Here is a 20,173-nt window from a genome sequence, read left to right as displayed (position 1 = left end):
TTTTAAATAGTAATCATCCTAATGGGTTCGAAGTGGTGTATCTCATTATAGTTTTGGTTTGCATTCCCCTAACGATGTTGCACATCTTTACGTGTGCTTTTAGGCCATGTATGTATCTTCTTTGGAGAAATGTCTATTCATATATTTTTCTCATTTTAAAATGGGTTGTCTTTTCTTTTTTTAATTGGGTTGTCTTTTCTTTTTTTAATTGGGTTGTCTCTTTTTTGATGCAGTCTTTTTTGTATTCTGGGTATGAGACCTTTATGAGACATATGAATTGCAGATGTTCCTCCCATTCTGTGGGTTGACTTCTCAATCTCTTGATCCTGTCCACTGAAGCACAGATTTTGTAAACTTTGATGAGGTCCAGTTTATCTTTTTTCTTTTTTATTTTTCTTCCTATTTTTTCTTTTGTTGCCTGTACCCCTGGTGCCATGTCTAGGAAGCCTTTGCCTAATCCAAGGTCACAAAGATTTACTCTGATGTTTTCTTCCAACTCTTACATGGTTTTAGCTCTTCTATCTAGGTCTTTGATTCATTTGAAATGAATTTTTATATATGGTATGAAATAGAGGTAATTCCATCCTTTTGTGTGCGGATATCCAGTTGTCTCAGCACCATTTTGTTGAAAAGATGATTTTTTCCCACTGAATTATCTTGGCATCTTTGTCAAAATCAGTTGCTTATTATGTGTAGGCTTCTTTCTGGACTCTCAATTCTAGTCCACTGATCTACACGTCTGTCCTTATGCCAGTACCACACGGTCTTGATTACTGTAGCTTTGTAGTAAGTTTTGAAATTGGGAAGTGTGAATCCTCCTCTGTGTTCTTTTTCAAGATTGCTTTGGCTATTCTTTTTTTTTTTTTTTTTTCTTGGAGGAAAGAAGGTAGTTAGGTTTATTTATTTATCAATTTTTAACAGCAGTGCTGGGGATTGAACCCAGGACCTTGTGCATGCTAAGCATGCGCTCTACCACTGAGCTATAGCCTCTCACTTCCACTTTGGCTATTCTTATTGCCGTATTTTAATTCTTTGTGTGTATCCTTTGCTCCTTAGAGAAGAAATTAGGACTGTGTCTTAATGAGCACTGAAAAGAACAATAGTTGGTACATAGTCAACATTTGGCAGGAGGAAGAGGGAAGAGACTCAGTGACCCAAGCCTTTTGGCAGGAATGACAAGAAAGCAGGTGATAGAAGTCAAATTGAAGGGATGAGAAAAGAGGAACCAATTTGATGAGAAGGAGTGGGAATTAACACACTCTGTTACAGACACCGTGAGTTTAAGGTAACAGCAAGACGTTCAATCTGACGTCTCTGTTGGGTTCCTCGGGAGATAACTAAAGTGGCATCAGAAATAAGCCCTGGAAGCCAGGAAGGTCTAGCTCAGTGGTAGAGCGCCTGCTTAGCATGCACGAGGTCCTGGGTTCAATCCCCAGCACCTCCATTAAGAAAAATAAGTAAATCAACAAACCTACCAACCTGCCTCCCCAACCCCCACCAAAAAAATAAATAAATAAAAGAAATAAGCCCCAGAGACAGTGTTCTGCCTGATTTCACCATTCATTGGAACAAGAGGAAAAAGATGGCAAGGAGGATCAGAGGAGATCCCTCAGCTCAGAACATTATGTAAAGAAAATTTACTGAAGGACACTTCAAACCCCTAATCCAAGCTTACTCTCAAGGCCAAGGGCAGTGTGTGGAAACACAGCCGCATTCTGGGCATTCCTGCTGGGTCTCATCCTCCTGGGCTCACAGCTGGGCTGCCTGCGAGCTGCATGGGTAGATGATGAGGTCAGCAAAGGGGCTTCTCTTTTCACTCTTGCAAAATCAGGGCCTGCGTGAATCAGGAGCTCCGTTTCCGAGCAGATGGTGAGTGTTTCCCGAACACCGCAACACCCCGTTAAGATGCTGTGTTCCAGGCCAGCCCTTCTAAAGCCGGCTTTACTCATTTGGTTATTTACTTACGGAGCAGTCCTCCCTAGGAGGCAGCCTTTCGTGCAGGACTCCGGCCCTAGCTAGGGTCCAGAAAAGTTATTACAGAGACTGATTCCAGTCTACAAAACTGAGCTCATTTCCTCTTTCACTGAGGGCGTTCCGCTGTTGGTCAAGAGAAAAACCTCCCCCCAGGTTGAGTAATCTTGATTGAGGCTGTAACCAGCAGCCTCTAGTTTTAACACATGAGGGGGCCTGAGCCCTGTTTGTGGTTGGGGTGAGCGGGTAAGTTGATTCATTCTCCTGAGCCCTGAAAAGTGGAAATGTTCATCTATCCATCCATCTATCCATTCATCCATTCATTCATTTATTCATTCATTTATTCATTCAGCTATCAGAGGCTAGGCTAGTGGCTGGCCCATAGGCTTCCAGCAGAATGGAGTGTTTAAATACTGGCAGGGAGAAAGTCGTGAATGCAGAGTTATCCAGATTGGCACTAGTTTAGAGGAGGTAATTTTCTCCTGGCACCTTGCTGTGGGCTCTGAAGAAAGAGGTGTTTACCTGGGCCATGAAAAGTAGGTAGGGTTTGGATGGGCAGTGATGGAGGTGAATGGGGAGGAAAATGAGCTGCAGAAAAGTGACCAACACTCGTGAAGTCTGCGTGTCACAGTGGTTAGAGCTGGGGTTTTTTTGTTTTTGTTTTTGTCTTTTGAGTCTGACAGATCCTGATGTGTAATCTCTGCATCACCTCTTGCTGACCACATGAGAGATTACTTTCAGACCCACCACCCTCATTTACAAAAGAAAGACTGTTTCCTCCTTACGAAAGGAGGAAAATGTTAGTTTACAAGGTTTTTGTAAAGATCAAAAGAATATTGTAAATATTGCTATTTGCAATAGCCAAGACATAGAAGCGACCTAATGACTGCATAAAGAACTTGTGGATGGAATACTACTCAGCCATAAAAACAAATAAAATCATGCTATTTATAGCAACATAGATGGACCTGGAGATCGTCATACTAAGTGAAGTAAGCCGGAATGAGAAAAATACCATATGCTATTACTTATATGTGGAATCTAAAAAAAAAAAAAAAAGAAGAAGAAGGAAGAAAGAAAGAAAAAAGACACAAATGAACTTATTTACAAAACAGCAGCAGACTCACAGACATAGAAAAGAAACTTATGGTTACCAGTGGGGAAAGGAGAGGATGGAGGGGTAAATTGGGAGTTTGGGATTTGCAGATATTACTATATATAAAACAGATAAACAACAAGGTCCTACTGTATAGCACAGGGAATTATATTTGAGATCTTTTAATAACCTACAATGAAAAAAATATGAAAGGGAATATACACGTATAACTGAATCACTATGCTGTACACCAGAAATTAACACAACACTGTAAACTGACTATGCGTCAATTAAAAAAAAGACAGTGCTTAGCACCTTGTTTTGCACATTCTCCTATAAATTCAATAGATAGTCACCATTATTAAAATACCTATCTCATGGATGGTCATGGAGATTAACTGCAAAGATTCATGAACTGTACGCAGTAGGTCTCAATTCCTTTTCCCCCAACAAAGAAGAGAGAATGGGTGTGGTTGGGAGACCCGTCTTATTGTTACTGCGTCCAAACTTGTACTGCTTGTCGTACAACAGGCAAATAAGTCGAGAGACAAGTTGTTGGCGAAAGGAACAGCAACGTTATTCAGAAAGCCAGTAGACTGAGGAGATGGTGGACTAGTGTCCCAAAGAACCATCTTCTCTGAGTTAGAATTCAGGCTTCTTTCATACTAAAAGGGGAGAGGGTCAAGTTCTGGTTCTAGTCAGACTCCAGAGGGGGTGTGTTAATTTCTTCCTTCCTGCAGCCATTCACAAGGGGCATGGTCTGGAGGTTTCCTATGAGCTAAACAAAGATATTTTAGCTTAATGCTGATTACATGGGAGGCAGGGTTCCCAAAGAGGGGCTATTACGTATAATTCAAGCTTATAAGTAACATCCCTTTAGTGATAAACTTGTAGCAAAAGTAACAGAATACAAAAGCTTAAGTAAAAGAAACAGATCCAGTATGGAGTCAGATTTGTTCTTCCCTGTTATGTTGTGGACCACGTGTCCTGAACCTTCCAGTGCAGGACTTGGTGTGAGTGCCAGTGACTTGGTATGAGTCCTTGCTACTAAAATGAAACAGGAGTCCACAGCCGTCACTGGCCCCTCTCCTTTCTTTATTGTCATGTTCAGCTGCAGAGACTTTCACAACACTGCCCTCAACTTTGGGAGGTGACCCCGAGGAGCCACCCCACCCAGAGCCCTAAGAAAGCTGCTCCCCTGGAAGGCATCCTTGGAGGCATTGAACATAACCACCCCCTCTCTGAAGTCGGGGGATGCTTGCTGTTTCGAATGTTAATGTGTAGCATCTCTTCTGATTTCTCTTGAGGAATTAGTGACACTTGTGTGCTCTCTGCAGCCTTGACACATATCCCTTGAATTTTGTGGGAGAGGCACACGTCCCCAGTGCCAAAACCAGGCAATGAAGTCTCAGCCTTGGCCGGCAGGGGCCGACAGGACCTGACACAGTGAGCAGACAGGCTGGTGCTCATTAAAAATAAAGGGCAGAGCAGCCAAGGGCATCCTCACAGATGAAGAGTTCTGTTCTCAGCCATGCTGTTTCTTTCATCAGGGGAAGGCATTTAACAATTCTTGGGTGAAGCACAGTGGACAGTGGCAGGAATATTACAATAAAGGAGATATATATTATATATGTATAATATAAAGATAACTCAAAGGAAATCTCCTACTTGGCTGTAAGTGTACTCTCAGTCAGTCACTCAACAAACATCTGTTAAATTCTGAACCATGGTGTCCTGCACAGGAAACATGGGACAGTGTGGGCTGTAGGCAGCACTATGCTGCCTGGAGGAAAATTAGGATCGTGTGAGTCCCTGTGGGACACTGAGTGGCAGGGCCAAGCCTTCCAGCAGTTGCCTAGATTTTTCCATGGCCAAACTTCAATCCAGTAAAAATTTACCAGGATCTATGGAAGGGATGGAGGTGGGTGGGAAGCCCATTGGCCACATCAGTGATTGTACTGACCACAACCCAGGGTCTGCCAGCAGTTGTGGGTTAGGCACACAGCTCTGGGTCAGCAAACGTCTTTTAATATTCCAAAGAAGAGCTTCTGTACAAGGTCAGGATGTGGACCAGCCTTTGGGATGAGAGGGGCCACACAAAAGATGTGGTAAATAAAAGCAGTCCTAACACCTTTCTTCCGGTTGCAGAAACCCACTTCCTGATAACTAAGGGAGCGACATCAAACAGCTGAATTTGGGATGCTTTGAATGGAGATGAAGGATGTACAAAGATCTGAGTATCTCGATGATCACAGTGGGTGGTCTGCAAACGCTGGAAAGTGTTGGAAGTTGGCACCTCTCTGCAGTTCGGGGTGTGTTTATTTTCAGGCTTCTGAGCACAGTCTTGAGACATGATAGAAAAATAATATATAAAAGGCTGTGTCTGGGCAAAGGGACAGAAGCAGGCATTGGTGCTTTTGTTTTCCAGATAGATGTTTTGACCTCCCTCTAAAAATTCCTCCCAGATGTAATTGGGATTATTTGTTTGTTAGTTATCCTGCAGTTTCTCCTACAGGGGAAACCCAGAACTTCCGAGGATGTTGGAAGGAAAGAATAAGAGTATTCTTCTTCTTGATGGTCTCAAAAATCATTCCAAGGCCAGCTGGTCACCCATCTTCAAAGGCTTATGTGTACATTCAGATGCTGGAGCAGCTCAAGATGCTAGAAAAACCAGACGACATGAAAGATGCCTTAATCTGTTGGCTAACACCACTGGTTTTCTTGGAAAGCCTGAGGGTAACTCAGCTTGGGACTTCTTTATTTTTAAAATCAACTTTCCCACCTTCATCTCTAGCTGTTCGATTCTGAAGCTTTAGGTTAGCCGAAAGAGGACCACGGGGAACTTCTCCCTCATGTGGAGATGGAAACGGGGCAGAGGCTCTTCACCTAAACTTATGTAGGAGACATCAGGCTGTCCTGATGAAACCAGGTGAGATCCAGTAAAGGACTCAGCACCACATGGGAGCATCCTACCTTACTCAGGACATCCATTCCTACCCTGGATGTTGTTATCCACAGAGCTGTGTCAGGCAGTGAGAGAGGTCTCACCTCTGAGGTTTCATGTTTATTTCTGACGGTCGGGATAATGACTTTGGATGCTTTCCGGCCATCACCTGTCCTGTTCGTTCCCTGCCTCCTGCACTGTCCTGCTGCAGGCACCACCCACATCTGCCTGGACAGCAGTCCAAGTGATCAGTCTGAGCCCAGCACCATCCCGATACCCACATCCTATTCCACGGCACTCAGAGTGGCTCCTGGGCTATGTCTCTTCCCCACTCGACTGGCTCCTGGCCTCCTTCACATTCCAGTTAAAATCAAAGCCCCTTCCTTACAGAGTTCCACCAGACTGGCCCTCCACACTTCCCCAGTCTCAGGTGTCACCATCCAGCTACACTGATCACCCTGTTTTTCAAGTGTGTGGTGCCCTAAGCTCATTCTGGGCTTCAGGGTTAGTTAGACCAACTCTTCACCTACCTGGAGTTCACTCAGTCATTCAGCAAACACTTACTGAGTGCCTCCTCCATCCCAGTATAACAGACCATGGGAACATGGAGATGAAGCAAACTTTACTGACCGTATGTTCTAGTGGGCAGCCAGTTAGTGAATACACTGCAGCTTGTGAGTTGGGGCGGGGGGCACGGATTTCAATGGGTGGTCAGGAAGGCCTCCTGAGAAAGTGCCCTTTGAGCAGCTATCTGAAGCGGGTGCAGAAGCACTGTCTTGACATTTTCCTTGTTTGTTTGCTTGTTGCAAGCCCCACACTTCACCCCAACAGTATCCAAACCCACAAGAGTGGAGACCTCACCTGGTTTGCCCCTCTGTCTCCAGTGCCCAGAATAGGGCCCAGCACATAGTAGGTGTGCAATAAATATTCAGGGAGGTAGAGGTGAACCTTGGGAAGGCCCAGTCTCCTTCATTGCTGCTGCCTTAATTTGTAGAGCCACGGGGGCCTCTGCTCAGAAAGGTGCAGCCTTCGTAAGGCTGATCGCACCTTCCTTCCAACCTGCCACTTCTGGAAGCTTAGTCCTAGAAGGGGGCTCATTTGAGGACATCAAGATTGTGGTCACTAAATAATTAGAGTGGGGGCTTCCAACAGATGGGATTTCATAAGAGGAGATGAGAGGATGCCTGAGGAAGCGGCTGCTCTGACAACCAGGATTCTTATTTACAGGAGGATGGGGCCGGGGGCAAAGAGGAAGGATGTCAGAATGTAAGGGGCGGGGGGCACTGCAGCGCAGCTGCCCTGGAGGCACGCAGGTGCCTTCAGGCCTCTGTTGGTGAAAACACCAACACGCCAGCAAAACACTTGGCTTTGCATCCGCTCACCGACCAGGCCGACTTGGCAAATCATTTAACTTCTGACTTTGTTGAAGGAAGTAATTCTGGCACTTGTTCCAACAGTTGGAAGACTTTATTCAAGACTGTGGCCATCGGGGAGAGAGACAGGGCTCAATTCCGAGAGGAGTCACAGCCAAGGAGCAGAGGGAGGGTCTGTGGATGGAAAATTACAAGGAGACATTGAAGGTGGGGAGGGTTCTTGCCAAAGGCAGACCAGGAACTTAGCATCAAAAGTGGATGATGGGGAGCCTGATCAGGTGTGGAGGGGTGGAGGGACTGTCTCTAAACTGACTTAGCAGGGTTCTTGCTGAAACCAGACTCTGCTGCGATGGACGAGGATGCCCAAGGCCACGGCCTCGTGGAGAGAAGGGCTCGGAGGAGCCTAGCTGAAGTTTGCTCAAGGAGAGTCTTGTCAACCTCTCTGTCCTCATCTGATGATCGAGGACAGAAATGCCGGCACAGCCCACCTGGTGGCACAAAGTCAGCCTGAATGCCCCGTGTAAACCTTGCATTGCTGAGCAAGTGGGAGGGAGGGTGTCGTCCTAATGCAGCTCCTCCCACGTTAGCAGGACCGACCACTCGGAAAGAGCTCAGGGCACTTCTGTTTGAGTGGCCCATTCTCCTTCCTTGCTCTCTACCCTCTGTTTTCTTCTAACTGCATCCTGGGCACAGAATTAACTCAGCAGCGGTCAGCTGATGTGAGGAGGGAGAGGGACCTGATGGCCAGGGGAGTATGGAGTTAGGAATCAGTTCTGGAAAGTCTGCAGACAGAGGGCAGTATGTAGGGGGTGCGGGGGTGGGGGGGAGACAGCAGTGCCCAGGTCATTTAGGTTGGTCCTTGTGCTACAGGTTTCTCCCAATGCTGTGACACAGTTATTTAAAAGAAAACATTTGTCTCAAGGAAAGCTAGTTTTGAAGCAGTGAGGAAAAGAGGATTTATTGATATGACAGCTTAATCTTTGGAAGAAAATCAAATCATATTCCCATTTTACATCATACTTTAAGAAAAAAAAACAAATAGAAATATTAAGTGTAAAAACAAAACCTTTAGGAAAATATCAGTGAATATTTACGTAATCTTTAAGAAGGGTTCGTTTGTAAGTCTGGCATCGGAGGGACAAAACAAGCTAAGTAAGTTTGATTAGTGACAGAACTTGCCGCTTACAAAGGAGATGCAAATGCCAATTATTTAAAAAAAAAAGCTGCAGCATCTGTTTCAAAGAAAGTATTCTGAAAGCATAAAGGACTCCTTAAAAAATTTTAAGGAGATTTTTGTTTTGGACTTGTTCACTTATTTTATTGAAGTATAATCAGTTGACAAGGCTGTGTCAATTTCTGGTGTACAGCACACTGAAAATTATCTTTAAAAATGAACACCCTAAGAGAAGAATGATCACAAGAGAAGACACTCCTATTGGCCAGCAAACAGATGGAACAACTCAGCCTCACAAATCAGAGAAACGTAAACGAAACCAAAAGATTGAAAACACTGACTCAAAGGCTTTTAATCAAGAACTGGGGACAACTGCAATACAGTTACACTAACAGCATGATTTAATGTTCATTCCAAACTCTAAAATATTTTAAAAGAAATACCATCCCATAAGTGCACGTGTACTAGAATCACATCTTTAGAGATATTGGGCTTTAATGTAAAGATAAAAAAAGATTCATAATTAGCACTTTCATCCCAATAAGCATCTCTTTAGTTATTTGTTCTCAAACGTAGGAACCTTGAGGTCAAATTGATTTATCGCATCATCTTCTTAGAGGTAGTAACTTTTTAAAGAATATCACACACACACCGATTCAAAGCAAATGGGATGGGTGGCAGCCGTATTTGGAAACTTCCATTGGTTCTGACCCACGGGCTGGGGGAGGCTGGGTGTGGCAGGAAAAGGTGTTTACGAGAGCACGAGGGCTCACGATTCCAGGACTGACCCTGTTATGGTAGATTTGTCACTGCACATAAACAGTTGTGTGTGTTCCTGCGCACACACTGTGTCTTAGGAAGAAAAAGAGGATTGGAGAGAGAAGGCATCAGTACATGATTTAAATTTCGCCGTTCAAGAGAAAGGATGTCAGATGCTGGCTGGAAACTCAGCAGCTGGAACTCTTCACCCAAGAAAGCTTTCGGCCGAAATAATGAGGGAAACAATTGAGCATCTCTTGTTAAAGATCAGCTTTCCCATGGAGCATAAAGAATGCCAGGGCAGTGAGACAAAAGGCGTGCATCTTAATCATGAGTGTCATTCATTAAATGCCCTTTGTCTATTCAGAGCGATTTTAGTACTTGGTTCTGTGGGCCAAAAGTAAGAAAGACTAAGAGGGAACTTGATTATCAAGTTATGCTCTCAATGAACTGAACTTTCTATGAAAGAATTCAAATCAACTTCATTCAGTTCTTGATTTTTTTTTTTTTTAAGCCAGGGTGGTTTTGTTTTGCTTTGTAAAGTCAGAGGATGCCATATAGTAAGTGATTTTACTGAACAGCTCCAGAAAACATTCTTGCCATGGATGGTTTGTTAAACTGAGTTCAAACCAGGAGTGACAGAAAAGAAAATAGGATGCTTAGTTTTTCTGTTTTTTTGTTTTTTTAATGAAGACTACTTGCCTGGCAAAGGGAGATGCCCCTTGAGCTCAGTAAGTACCTTCAACATTTGCCTACAGCACGGAGTCATAAATCCTTAGAGGAAGTTGATCACCACCCCATCCCCATCCCAGCAACCTGCCAGGAAGGGAGGTGCAAGTCGCTTGCCTGCACTGAGGTGTTCAGTTATTGCTAAGGAGTGAGAGCCTTCCTCCCTCGCCCCAGATGAAAAATGAATGCATGCGCTTGGGATGCTCGTCCACAGCACTGGGTTAGGACTCTCCATGCAGAGAAGGCTCATGGAACAAGTGAATTTACTCTAGAGGTTTCCTTCCTCTATGCATCAGCAGAGAAGCTGCGATCAAATATTTATTAGCTGTGCCTTTGGCTGAGCTGTCTGAGCATTGGGAGAAACAAGGTATCTTAAGGCAAGGACCGGATCGCACCCTTCTGCACTGTCTCGATCCGAACATCTGCTCTTTAATTATGCACAGAAGTCTCCAAGCACCCCCCTCCCTCTTGCTCTCGAGCTGTGTATGCCGGCTTATTTTGCAACTGTGTTTAGTCATGGAATTTCCAGAGCCCCTCTGAGTCTGGGGAGGGAGCCCGTGACCAATGAGTCAGTGGGGTTTTTTTTGTTGTTGTTGTTTTTAACTTGTGAAAAGGGTTATTTGCTGAGTTGAGATGGTGCTTCTACTCGGTGGCGATTAGTTCGGATCATTGCGGTAGAGGGTGAAGAAGAGGCCACTTGTTGTTCTCCTTTTAGTCCTGGAATCCAACCTGCAATTCCACTCCACCCATCCCCTGCTCCTCTGGAAACCTTTCTTATTGGCACAACAGGGTCATTCATCCAGTGTTAACGCAGAAAAGCCAGGGTCAGCAGCCGGCCGTGAGTTTGTGGGGCTCTGGGTGCCCTAAGAGTTCTGTTGGTTATCTCAGCACCCTTAAGTGTATTACTGACTCTCCCCTGTAGGCAACAACCCCCCCCACTGTAAAAGATGACGTTGAACTCCATGTAATCTATGAGGTCTGTGGTCAGAGGCAGCGGTCCCAATCATTCAAGCAGACAGCAGTCTCAAAATTACATGGAGAGCGAGCTTGATGTTAAAAAGATGGAAGCCCTGCCTTTGGATTCTGATTCTGTAGGTTTGGGATAGAGCCTGCAAATCAGTATTTTTAGAAATCTTTCCAGATTCTTCTAATTTAGCATTTTTCTAGGTCTAAATGGTATCCTATTAACCCTAATGCATTAATTCACTGTATGAAATGGCACCGGGAAGAATCAGGTTCGTTATTAAAAAGGCAAGATATAGGTCTCGCTGGCCAGCACGCCTCAGTGGGATACCAGGGAGGGGCTGGCTGCTTCACCTTTTTGTATTTCGTCTTCCTTTCATTTGCAATAGAGACAAAGAGTATGGTTTGTGTGAAGCCAGAATGATGACCACCCCTCAAGAAAAAAGGAAAAAATACCCAAAAGAAATGGGAAAGAAAATCTGATTGTAGCTGGCCAAATAGGACTGCTTACATGATTTCCACCTTAAGGTCTGACTCAGTCTTTCCTTTTCAGCCAGCACAGTCCGGCCAGAAGATGATGTAACCCAAGGTGTGACAGATGGCAAGGTGATCCCGCGTGTGGAAGATTACGCCACGACCCCAAGTGCCAGTGAAGAGCCCCACAAGTCGGCTGGCTTGACAGCTCTGGTAAGTGTTTCAGGAAGAGAGGAACTTGCTCCAAAGGCATGTGATTGTGTATGAGGGTGTTTGTTATATATGTGTTTGTGATCACATGCAAGGGTGTTTAGTGACTGACTTATTTCACTTAATTCATTATACTTTAGCAATAATGTCCCCAAGTGTCATCCATGTTGTGGCATGTGTAATTTTTTTCCTTTTGAGATTGAATAATATTCTATTGTGTGTGGTGTGTATGTGTGTGTGTGCACGCACCACACTTTCTTCATCCATTTATCTGTCAGTTGCTTCCAACTCTTGGCTATGAACATGGATGTGCAATCTTCTCTTCCAGACCTTGCTTTTAACTCTTTTGGGTATATATCCAGAGGTGGAATTTCTGGATCATGTGGTAGTTCTGGTTTTAGTTTTTCTGAGGACCCTCCATCCTATTTTCTGTAGCGACTGCACAATCCCACCAACAGTGCACAGTGGTTCCAAGTTCTCCACATCCTTGCCAACATGTCGTTTTCTGTTCTTTTGGTAGTAGCCATCCTAACAGGGGTGAGGCAATCATCTCGTTGTGGTTTTGATTGGCTATTCTCTGATGATTATTGATACTGAGCATCTTCCATGTGTTTGTTGGCCACTATGTGTCATATTTGGAGATATGTCTATTCAAGTCCTTTTATGCATTTTTTAAATCATGTTATTTGATTTTTTAATGTTGAGTTGTAGGAGTTCTTTATACTTTTATCAGTTATATGGTTTGCAAATATTTTCTCCCATTCCATAGATTGCCTTTTCACTCTGTTGATTGTGTCTTTTGATGCACAAAGTTTTTAAGTTTGGTGTAGCCCTGTTGATCTATTTTTGGTTTGGTTGCCTGTGCTCACTAGTGCATATTTGTTGAATATACATTGGCATGGACTTTGGGGTCAACGGAACCATTTCCAAGTCTTGTTCTGTCGTTTGTTGGCTGTGTGAGTTTGGGCATATTATCTGATCCTTCTAAGCCTTGTTCATCCTATGGGGCTAATAATAGAATTTACTTCATAGGGTTTTTCGTGGTGTAAATGAGAAAGTATTTAAAGGGCCTGGCGTATAGTAAGCCCTCAGTGAAGGCTAGCTATTATTCTAATTGAGGGAGAGAGGGCAGTGCCATATACAGGTTCAGGGAAAAAGTGCCATTCAAGTTCAAGGGAGAGGAAGAATTAACGCCTCGGGATCCAGTATTTTCTGAAGAGTTAAGACCTTAGGAAGTCAGCATGCTAAACATTTGGCATTTATTTCTGGAGTAGACATGATTTTATTCCTGCCCCTATTCTTATTGTTTCTTTTTGTTTGTTTTCTTGTTTCCACTTTAAATTTATGTCATCATATATTTTATATATTTATACCGTCTTAAATCCTTCGCTATTATAAGCCAGCATATATCTTTTAAAGCATTAGGTTTTGTTTCTGTTTTGCCTCATTTCCATCTCCAATAGGTGCCAACAAGAGCAAAGAGTGTAACAGACAGACCCGGAGAGGATCTGCCAACTGCAGAAAGCACAGTCCACGTCCAAGAAGAAAGCCGGGGTACCACAACCTCAAATGCGGCCACTAGTCGGTCCTCGGGTAAGAAAGCCAGTTGCCCCAGTAGGGGATGAACTTCTTTTGCATAATCAGTGCATTCCCAAGAAAACTCCATGAACAAATGTAATAATCAATAGGGCACATACTGGAATGCAAGCACTAATTTTGAACCAAGCTTTATGTGGTAGGCTCAGAATTTGTATTTATTGGGTTGCTGAACACAGCTTTCTACCTTGAATGACAGCTAGTGATAATGCCCAACAAGGGCAAGTTAAGGAGCTACTGGTGTCATATTGCAGATCTTAAGATGATACGATGCTACACTAAGGACTTCGTGTTGACACCCAAGACAGTAAAACTCAGCCAACCTATGTAAATCTTAATAGACTCTGTGTGAATATTTACCATCTTACATTGAGTTATGTCTGTACACATGAAGCAAGGATCTATGGTATAGAAAACAAACTTATTGTTACGGGGTTGGGGAAGAGGGTGGGAAGGGACAAATTGGGAAGTCGTGATTTGCAGACTCTAACTATTATATATAGACTAGATAAACAACAAGTTTCTACAGAGAATGATATTTAACCTGTTATGAAAAAGAATGTGAAAACAAACATATATGTGTGTATATGTATGACTGAACTATTATGCTGTACACCAGAAATTGATACAACACTGTAAACTGACTATACTTCAACTTAAGAAAATAGTAAGAATTTACTGTAAACCAGCCTTACCAGCATTTGGGGTTGAACTTGTGATTCACGGTTGGTGCCTGCAACACTGTGAATGGGACACCTTGGAGAGAAACTTTGGAGGACAACTTTGAGTCTACATCATTATCATGAGGTTTAAGACCATCACCAATGAGCAGGAAGAAAGATCATTGCTGTTATATCTTAGCAAGGGAAAGAGATAGATAGCCTCCTATTTATAGAGCCTTCTTAAGAGAAATTCAGTTGTTAGGGATTTTTTTAAAACTATGCCTTATTTTATAGTAGATTGGGGTAGGAGACAAAAGGAACTATTCCTCCAGTAACTGAAATGAGTGCTTGCTAACTTGAGCAATTTTCTATAATCATTTTATCCAGATAGGTGTTCCCATCTTTAAATGAAAGTAAACTTAAGGACCTCCCCTAAAGCAGTGGTCCCTGAAACCATTTGCTCATCTGAACACCTAGACAGTTACTCTATGTTTAATATACATTTCCAGACCCAACTGTCAGTCTGGTTTTGAAAACTCTATAGCATGTCTGAAGACTTTAAAAATGCTTTGTATTTGTACACCCATGTTCAGAGCAGCATTATACACAATAGCTAAAACAGGGAAGCAACCCAACTGTCCAAGGACAGATGACTGGATAAACAAAATGTGATACATACCTACAGTTGGAATATTATTCAGCCTTTAAAAAGGAAGAAGATTCTCACATGTGCTACAACATGGATGAACCTAGCACTAAATGGATTAAGTCAGTCACTAAAACACAAATCCTGTATGATTCCACGTAGATGAGGTGCATAGGGTAGTCAAAATCGTAGGGACAGAAAGTAGAATGGTTGTTGCCAGGGCTCAGGGGAGGAGGGAGTGGGGAGTCATTGTTCGACGGGTACAGAGTGTCAGGTTTTTGAGATGAAAAAGAGTTCTGGAGATGGATGGTGGTGATGGCTGCACAACGGTGTGAATGCTAAACACCACTAAATGGCACACTTACAAATATCTGAAGACAGTACATTTTATGTTATGTGTGTTTTATCACAATAATAATAGTAAAAAGTTTTATAAAGTGCTTTGAAAATAAAACCTAAGGGTTACTCCAAGATGCTAAAGAAATGGTTAAAATTTAAACATATGAGAGAACCCGATAAGGCCAAGCGAGGAAAGAATCATCAATATAATTAGTTATTGGAAAGCACTACAAAATTTTGGAGAACTATTGATTATTTATAATAGGAATTGACAGCTAATTAGCTGCAGAAAATGGAGCATTTCAAGTTGAGTATTTTTTCTTTTTAGTATCATACCAGGATACTTTCCCTATTTCTTAAAAATTAAAGCTCTCAGTTCCCTGGAAAATACCCATGTTACTCCCTTGCCTGTCCCCTGCTCCACCCTTTCACAAAAACTGACTTATGGCCCATTCCCACTTCATACGTCAGTGTTCCAAGAAATTTTCACATGTGAGTCAAAAATGTAATTATAAGCACTTGGTTTTTTAAGAAGAAATTTTATTAGGGCAACAGATGTCTTTCCCATGAAACACCCACGTTTGATGATGCTCACGTGTATGACACATTTGCGAGATCACAGTCAGCATAACTGGGAGGGAGCTAGGGAGTACAAGACAATAAACTCTTAATTTAATACTGAATCTTGCACAAGCTTTATTTTTGGGAATGTATTTCCTGACAAATGGTGTCATTAACGGTGTGTTTTGAGCACAGTATGGGCAGCCACCATGTTGGGGCATGATTAACAAATGTTTGACCTGTCTCTACCAGTAGTTGGCAGCCAGGTGTGACATTTAGGGCCATCTTGAAATGGTGTCTTCCATTTTTGAAGAAGGCCTTGGCACAAAGTGTGTGGCTTCTTTCCAACCAAAGTATTAGAAAAAATAAGCATCTTGTAGATGATGGTTGGCTGATGGATGTCACCTTTGATTAGGAAAGTTATTGGCTATCTGTGGTATTTTTGCACAAATTTGCAGATTGTGAACTGAGTTTCTAGGGAAGGGCCCGACTGAGTCATTTCTCTCCCTTGTGTCATTAAATCAAGGCCTCTGAACTTTCTCTTCATCAGCAAACTAGATAAACAACTACCACCCAGGCGAGTTAAGGACTCTATGCAAAGAAGTTGATAGGAGAGACAAAACAAAACAAGACCTTTATTTTTTAATAGAAATGGTGTAAAATTATCTGAAGGAAACTCACAATTTTATTGCTTACTTACAGGACAGTACTCATAGTTAAATAACTTATAGTCACAGGATAGATAAATGAGAATGTTCACATTGTAACTATTGGATTAGGTTTAGCCGCAGATAGAAATCCTACAATAGCAGTGCCCCAAATACAAAAGGTGTATTCTCCTAAAACTTATGTGCCCTGGAAGATCTGGATTTTGCCTCTAAAGCAAAAGGAAATCGATGCCATGAGATAAACCATAGTCTTGACTACATCTTCCAAAACTAGAGTATTGCTCTCAGAGTGAAGTTCCTTTCATCCCAGTGGGTGAGTTTTCCATGATCTTGACATTGGACCAAGAATCAGCAGCTTCGGATTCTTTTGTTACTCTAACCTCTGAAGTTTTTGACCGTTTCTTTAAGATCTCTGTGGGTCAGTTTCCTCCACACTGCTCTGTAAAGTGGGTGACAGAAAAATAATATACACAAAAGAACTGTGGGTGTGAAAAACCACTCATTAATTCAATAATAATAGTTTTGAAGACAAGATCATGTCAGAGCTTGCTTAAAACTCCCCTGATCCAATTTACTTAAGAATTATCCTCATTTCTTGTGTTTTGCTACCGTCCACTTAGGGTGAATTCATCTTTTGCCAATTGTTAAATTACAGTTATTAAATCCTAATAATTCTATATCATCACATCTCTCTCTTTATAGAGAAAACAGATGGAAAGGAACAAACAACAGTTGAGAAAGGTGGGTTAGATTTTGGTGTCAAAATATTCTTATGGAAATGTTAGAAAAAAAGAAGTTTCCTTTGAACTTAATCTTTGATGACTTTCATTCTTTCCTGGGCTGGAGTCGGCAGGAGTAGAATACGAAACCTCCTGAGAACAGGTTTCAAACCTCTTTTAAGAGAGAGAAAAGGGAATTGTCTGTATTTGAAAATAAGCAAACCGCAAATGAGGCTAGTCACTTGATGACAGCTATGGAGAATGGTGTCATTTCACAATTTATTGTTCCTAAGAATGAAAATGGGGGCTAATTTAATAGCCGTATGTAGCAAACGCTACCCAGTAATTAACAGTGAAGCCACCCAGTAGGAGCGGTGTGCTTGATAGATCCTGAGACCCAGAAGTGTTTTCATTCATAAGATGGGATTAGGGTAACCCAACATTTCTCCCCTTCTAAGTCAACTCCCACTGGATACAGGAGAAGCAACATAGAACATTATTTGCTATCTGTAGTGGGCAGTGGCATTGTTTATCACAAGTGTATTGTTTATCCAGGGTTCATGCTTTTTCTCCCTCTCACTCAGATGGCTTGGAGACAGTGACCCTGGTTGGCATCGTAGTTGGGGTCTTACTAGCCATTGGAGTCATTGGTGGGATCATCATTGTGGCTGTGCGAAAAATGTCGGGGAGGTACTCGTAAGTAACTAGGCACATGTGATGGGTAAATGAAGGCGGTCATTTCCAACCTTTAAACTACTAGAAACCTCCAATGAAGGTCATGTTCAGAAGCCACCAGCCTCCATCAGCACTACATCTGAAGCTTCCCCAGAAGAACAGGTGTCTACTTGGGCCTTATAAATTCCCAAGAAAGAGCCAGAGATGCCACTTTAGTTGACTTCGGTTGAGCTCTGACCAAATTTGACCTCGTCTCAATTTTCCAACTAAGTGGACTTGAAAGAAAACCCAAACCAAGCTTTAACTTGGTCCCTAATCACCCTGCTCCCAGTCATCAGAGGTAGCTGGTTCCCAGAAGAGCACCTGTGGCAGAGCCAGGGCCCCATTCCGACGAGGAATTCTACTGGTGATGGGGTCCCTCCCTCCTCTCCTGCCCTCCACACACTCATATACCGCAGCGCCCTTCCAGTCTCGACTATTGATGAGGGGGGAAGAGTTCTTTCTCTTTACTAAAATTCCTTAAGAATTCGGAACATTCAAATTCATAGCCAGAGGAAAATGTTTTCTTATGTCCACTGTGGAGATGGTATATGATTGGGTGGGGAAAGGACACATACTCTGCAGCCGGGGTTGAGGGGGAGGTTGAGGGACACAATTAGCAATACAGCTGCAGATAGATGTGTCTGGAAATGCCTGGGAATCTGACGCTGGGTGTGAGGACCGGGCCTGGAGGAGGGGAGGGGCAGGGAGGGAAGAGCACCAGGTTCTAGAACTGGAAGATTTAGACAGACGGCAACAGGAACGATGACTCATGGGATTACTTGTCACAGTGCCGGTAAAAGAAGCGACGGTCACCTTTCTCTTGGTTTTTACAGGCCCTAAAGGAGCTGAAGACTTGTGCCCTCCTGCCAACGCTTTTTAAAATGAGAGTTCCCAACTTCCCCCGTCCCTGAGCCCGTGGAGAAGATGACCCATGGAAATGCTCACAATCCATGGTGATCCCTCCTCTTGCCAGAAGTCCCCGAAGAAAAGAGTCTTCATAAGACTTACTCTCCTCTAAGCGTTTGTCTTTTGAAATGTTTTTTTAATATAAATTTTGTATAAGATGACTTAAAAGACAAAAATGCATAGAACAGGGAGCAAAACTGCATAAACTGACTGGTCACTAAGATGGACAGTGTAATGCAATCGATGTTTAGAACCTGTAATCATGTCTTTGTTCTGACCATTCTCTGTTATTGTGAACACGCAGAGGACTTTGGAAATATTGATACCAGTGGAGTCCTTGGGGGTAGCGCTATAGCAGTAAGTGTCATAGGCGTTTCGCAGTGTCTGGTCTGTTGAGATGTACACATTCCAGTTGAATTTGGTCTGTTTTTCAAGTCTGATTTGGTTTGAATCATCAAGAAGAAAATCTAAACTTGTGTGATATATAACGAGCAGCTGCCTTTCACTGGTCCAAGTAAATTGTTTCAGAGGCACCAGTTTTAAATCACAAACAGGAAGGCTGTGCTTTGGGGAAGGTGTTTTGGGTCTCACAACAGGGCCACCAGGCAGGCTGTAGACGGGCTCTACGGCCTTCTCCAGCAATGACTTGACGAATCAAAGGTTTGCTCCTATCTGTCCCTTCCACTTCCCTTGGATGATGGGGAGCCAGCGCTAAGGGGGTGACCTGTCTTCCACACGACACAAATCCTCCAGATTGGCTACTTTGCTCTGGAATATGGAGATCTCAGTCCCGGATAGCAAGGAGGCTGCTGGAGGCCCAGTGGTGCCTCAGAGGCTCAGGTGGCCCAGAGACCAAGAACCACAGTGGCCCCCAAACAGAGAGAGTCTCCGTGTGTGCTTCGGGGAGCTAGAACCTGCCCGTTTTCTAAGATTGCCTTTCTGCCTCAGAGGACAGATATGGAAATACTAATTTTTAAAAAAGCGGCTGGATTTAGAGACTTGATTTGAAAACGAAAGATATTCCTGGTCTTTGTGACATACTGCATAGTTTTGTGGTGCCACAATTGAAAATAATGTCTTGGCACCGCTCTGTATTGGCACCATCCAACTCGGAACTTTTCTCCCTGTAGGTCAACTGAGTTCTTTCCCCTGAACAAAAAGTTTTATGCTGACCAGATCCTGCGTCACAGTCATGGTTGTGATGTTCTGATATCCTGTAAACGTGTATGGGTGCGTAAACCAGGAAAAAGTAAACTGTCAGTTGGAAAGCACAGCCCGTTCCTCCCATTTCTTGCAGTAACGTGTGGCTGTTATTTTAAGCAGTGTGTGCCTGGGTCGCTCTATCCCGCTGGTCCACCCGCCCAGGTTCCATTATTTGAACGTCAGCTGATTGAGAGAAGGGTCTTTGGAAGAGCTTTCTGAATCTCTTAAATATCCTTCCATTTCCTCACTCAGATTCCTGAACAGGAGTTGGGAATAATGTTCACTTCATCTTTCCTATCCCCTCTTCTTTTTTCTCACTGTGAAAAAGAATAGTCAACCCCAAGTCATACACTGGACCCACGGCCTGCTGGGACAGGACTGTGGGTTTCCTCGTCACATCTGTGTTGATGCTCAATGCAGTGTAGACGTGTTTGGAAATAAAACAGATGATTGCGTACAACAA

At 43.1% G+C, this 20,173-nt stretch overlaps 1 protein-coding gene across 2 annotated transcripts in view; it reads left to right on the top strand.

Moving 5' to 3' along the window:
• PDPN (podoplanin) overlaps window positions 1–20,173 on the top strand; it is a 27,353-nt gene extending 7,180 nt beyond the window's left edge. Inside the window, exons 2-6 of one of the 2 annotated variants that reach the window (XM_010957510.3) lie at window positions 11,563–11,696; window positions 13,157–13,286; window positions 16,868–16,906; window positions 17,469–17,580; window positions 18,435–20,173. In XM_010957510.3, the coding sequence (XP_010955812.1) occupies window positions 11,563–11,696; window positions 13,157–13,286; window positions 16,868–16,906; window positions 17,469–17,580; window positions 18,435–18,441 (422 nt within the window). In that variant the 3' untranslated portion in view covers window positions 18,442–20,173. The remainder of the gene's footprint in view (window positions 1–11,562; window positions 11,697–13,156; window positions 13,287–16,867; window positions 16,907–17,468; window positions 17,581–18,434) is intronic. The other variant, XM_045518509.2, reaches the window with a different exon arrangement.

This window comes from Camelus bactrianus, chromosome 13 (genome assembly GCF_048773025.1).
Source record: "Camelus bactrianus isolate YW-2024 breed Bactrian camel chromosome 13, ASM4877302v1, whole genome shotgun sequence".
NCBI classification, from domain to species: domain Eukaryota; kingdom Metazoa; phylum Chordata; class Mammalia; order Artiodactyla; family Camelidae; genus Camelus; species Camelus bactrianus.
The sequence above is the reverse complement of the archived record's forward strand: the minus strand, read 5'-3'. Positions and strand labels throughout refer to the sequence as shown.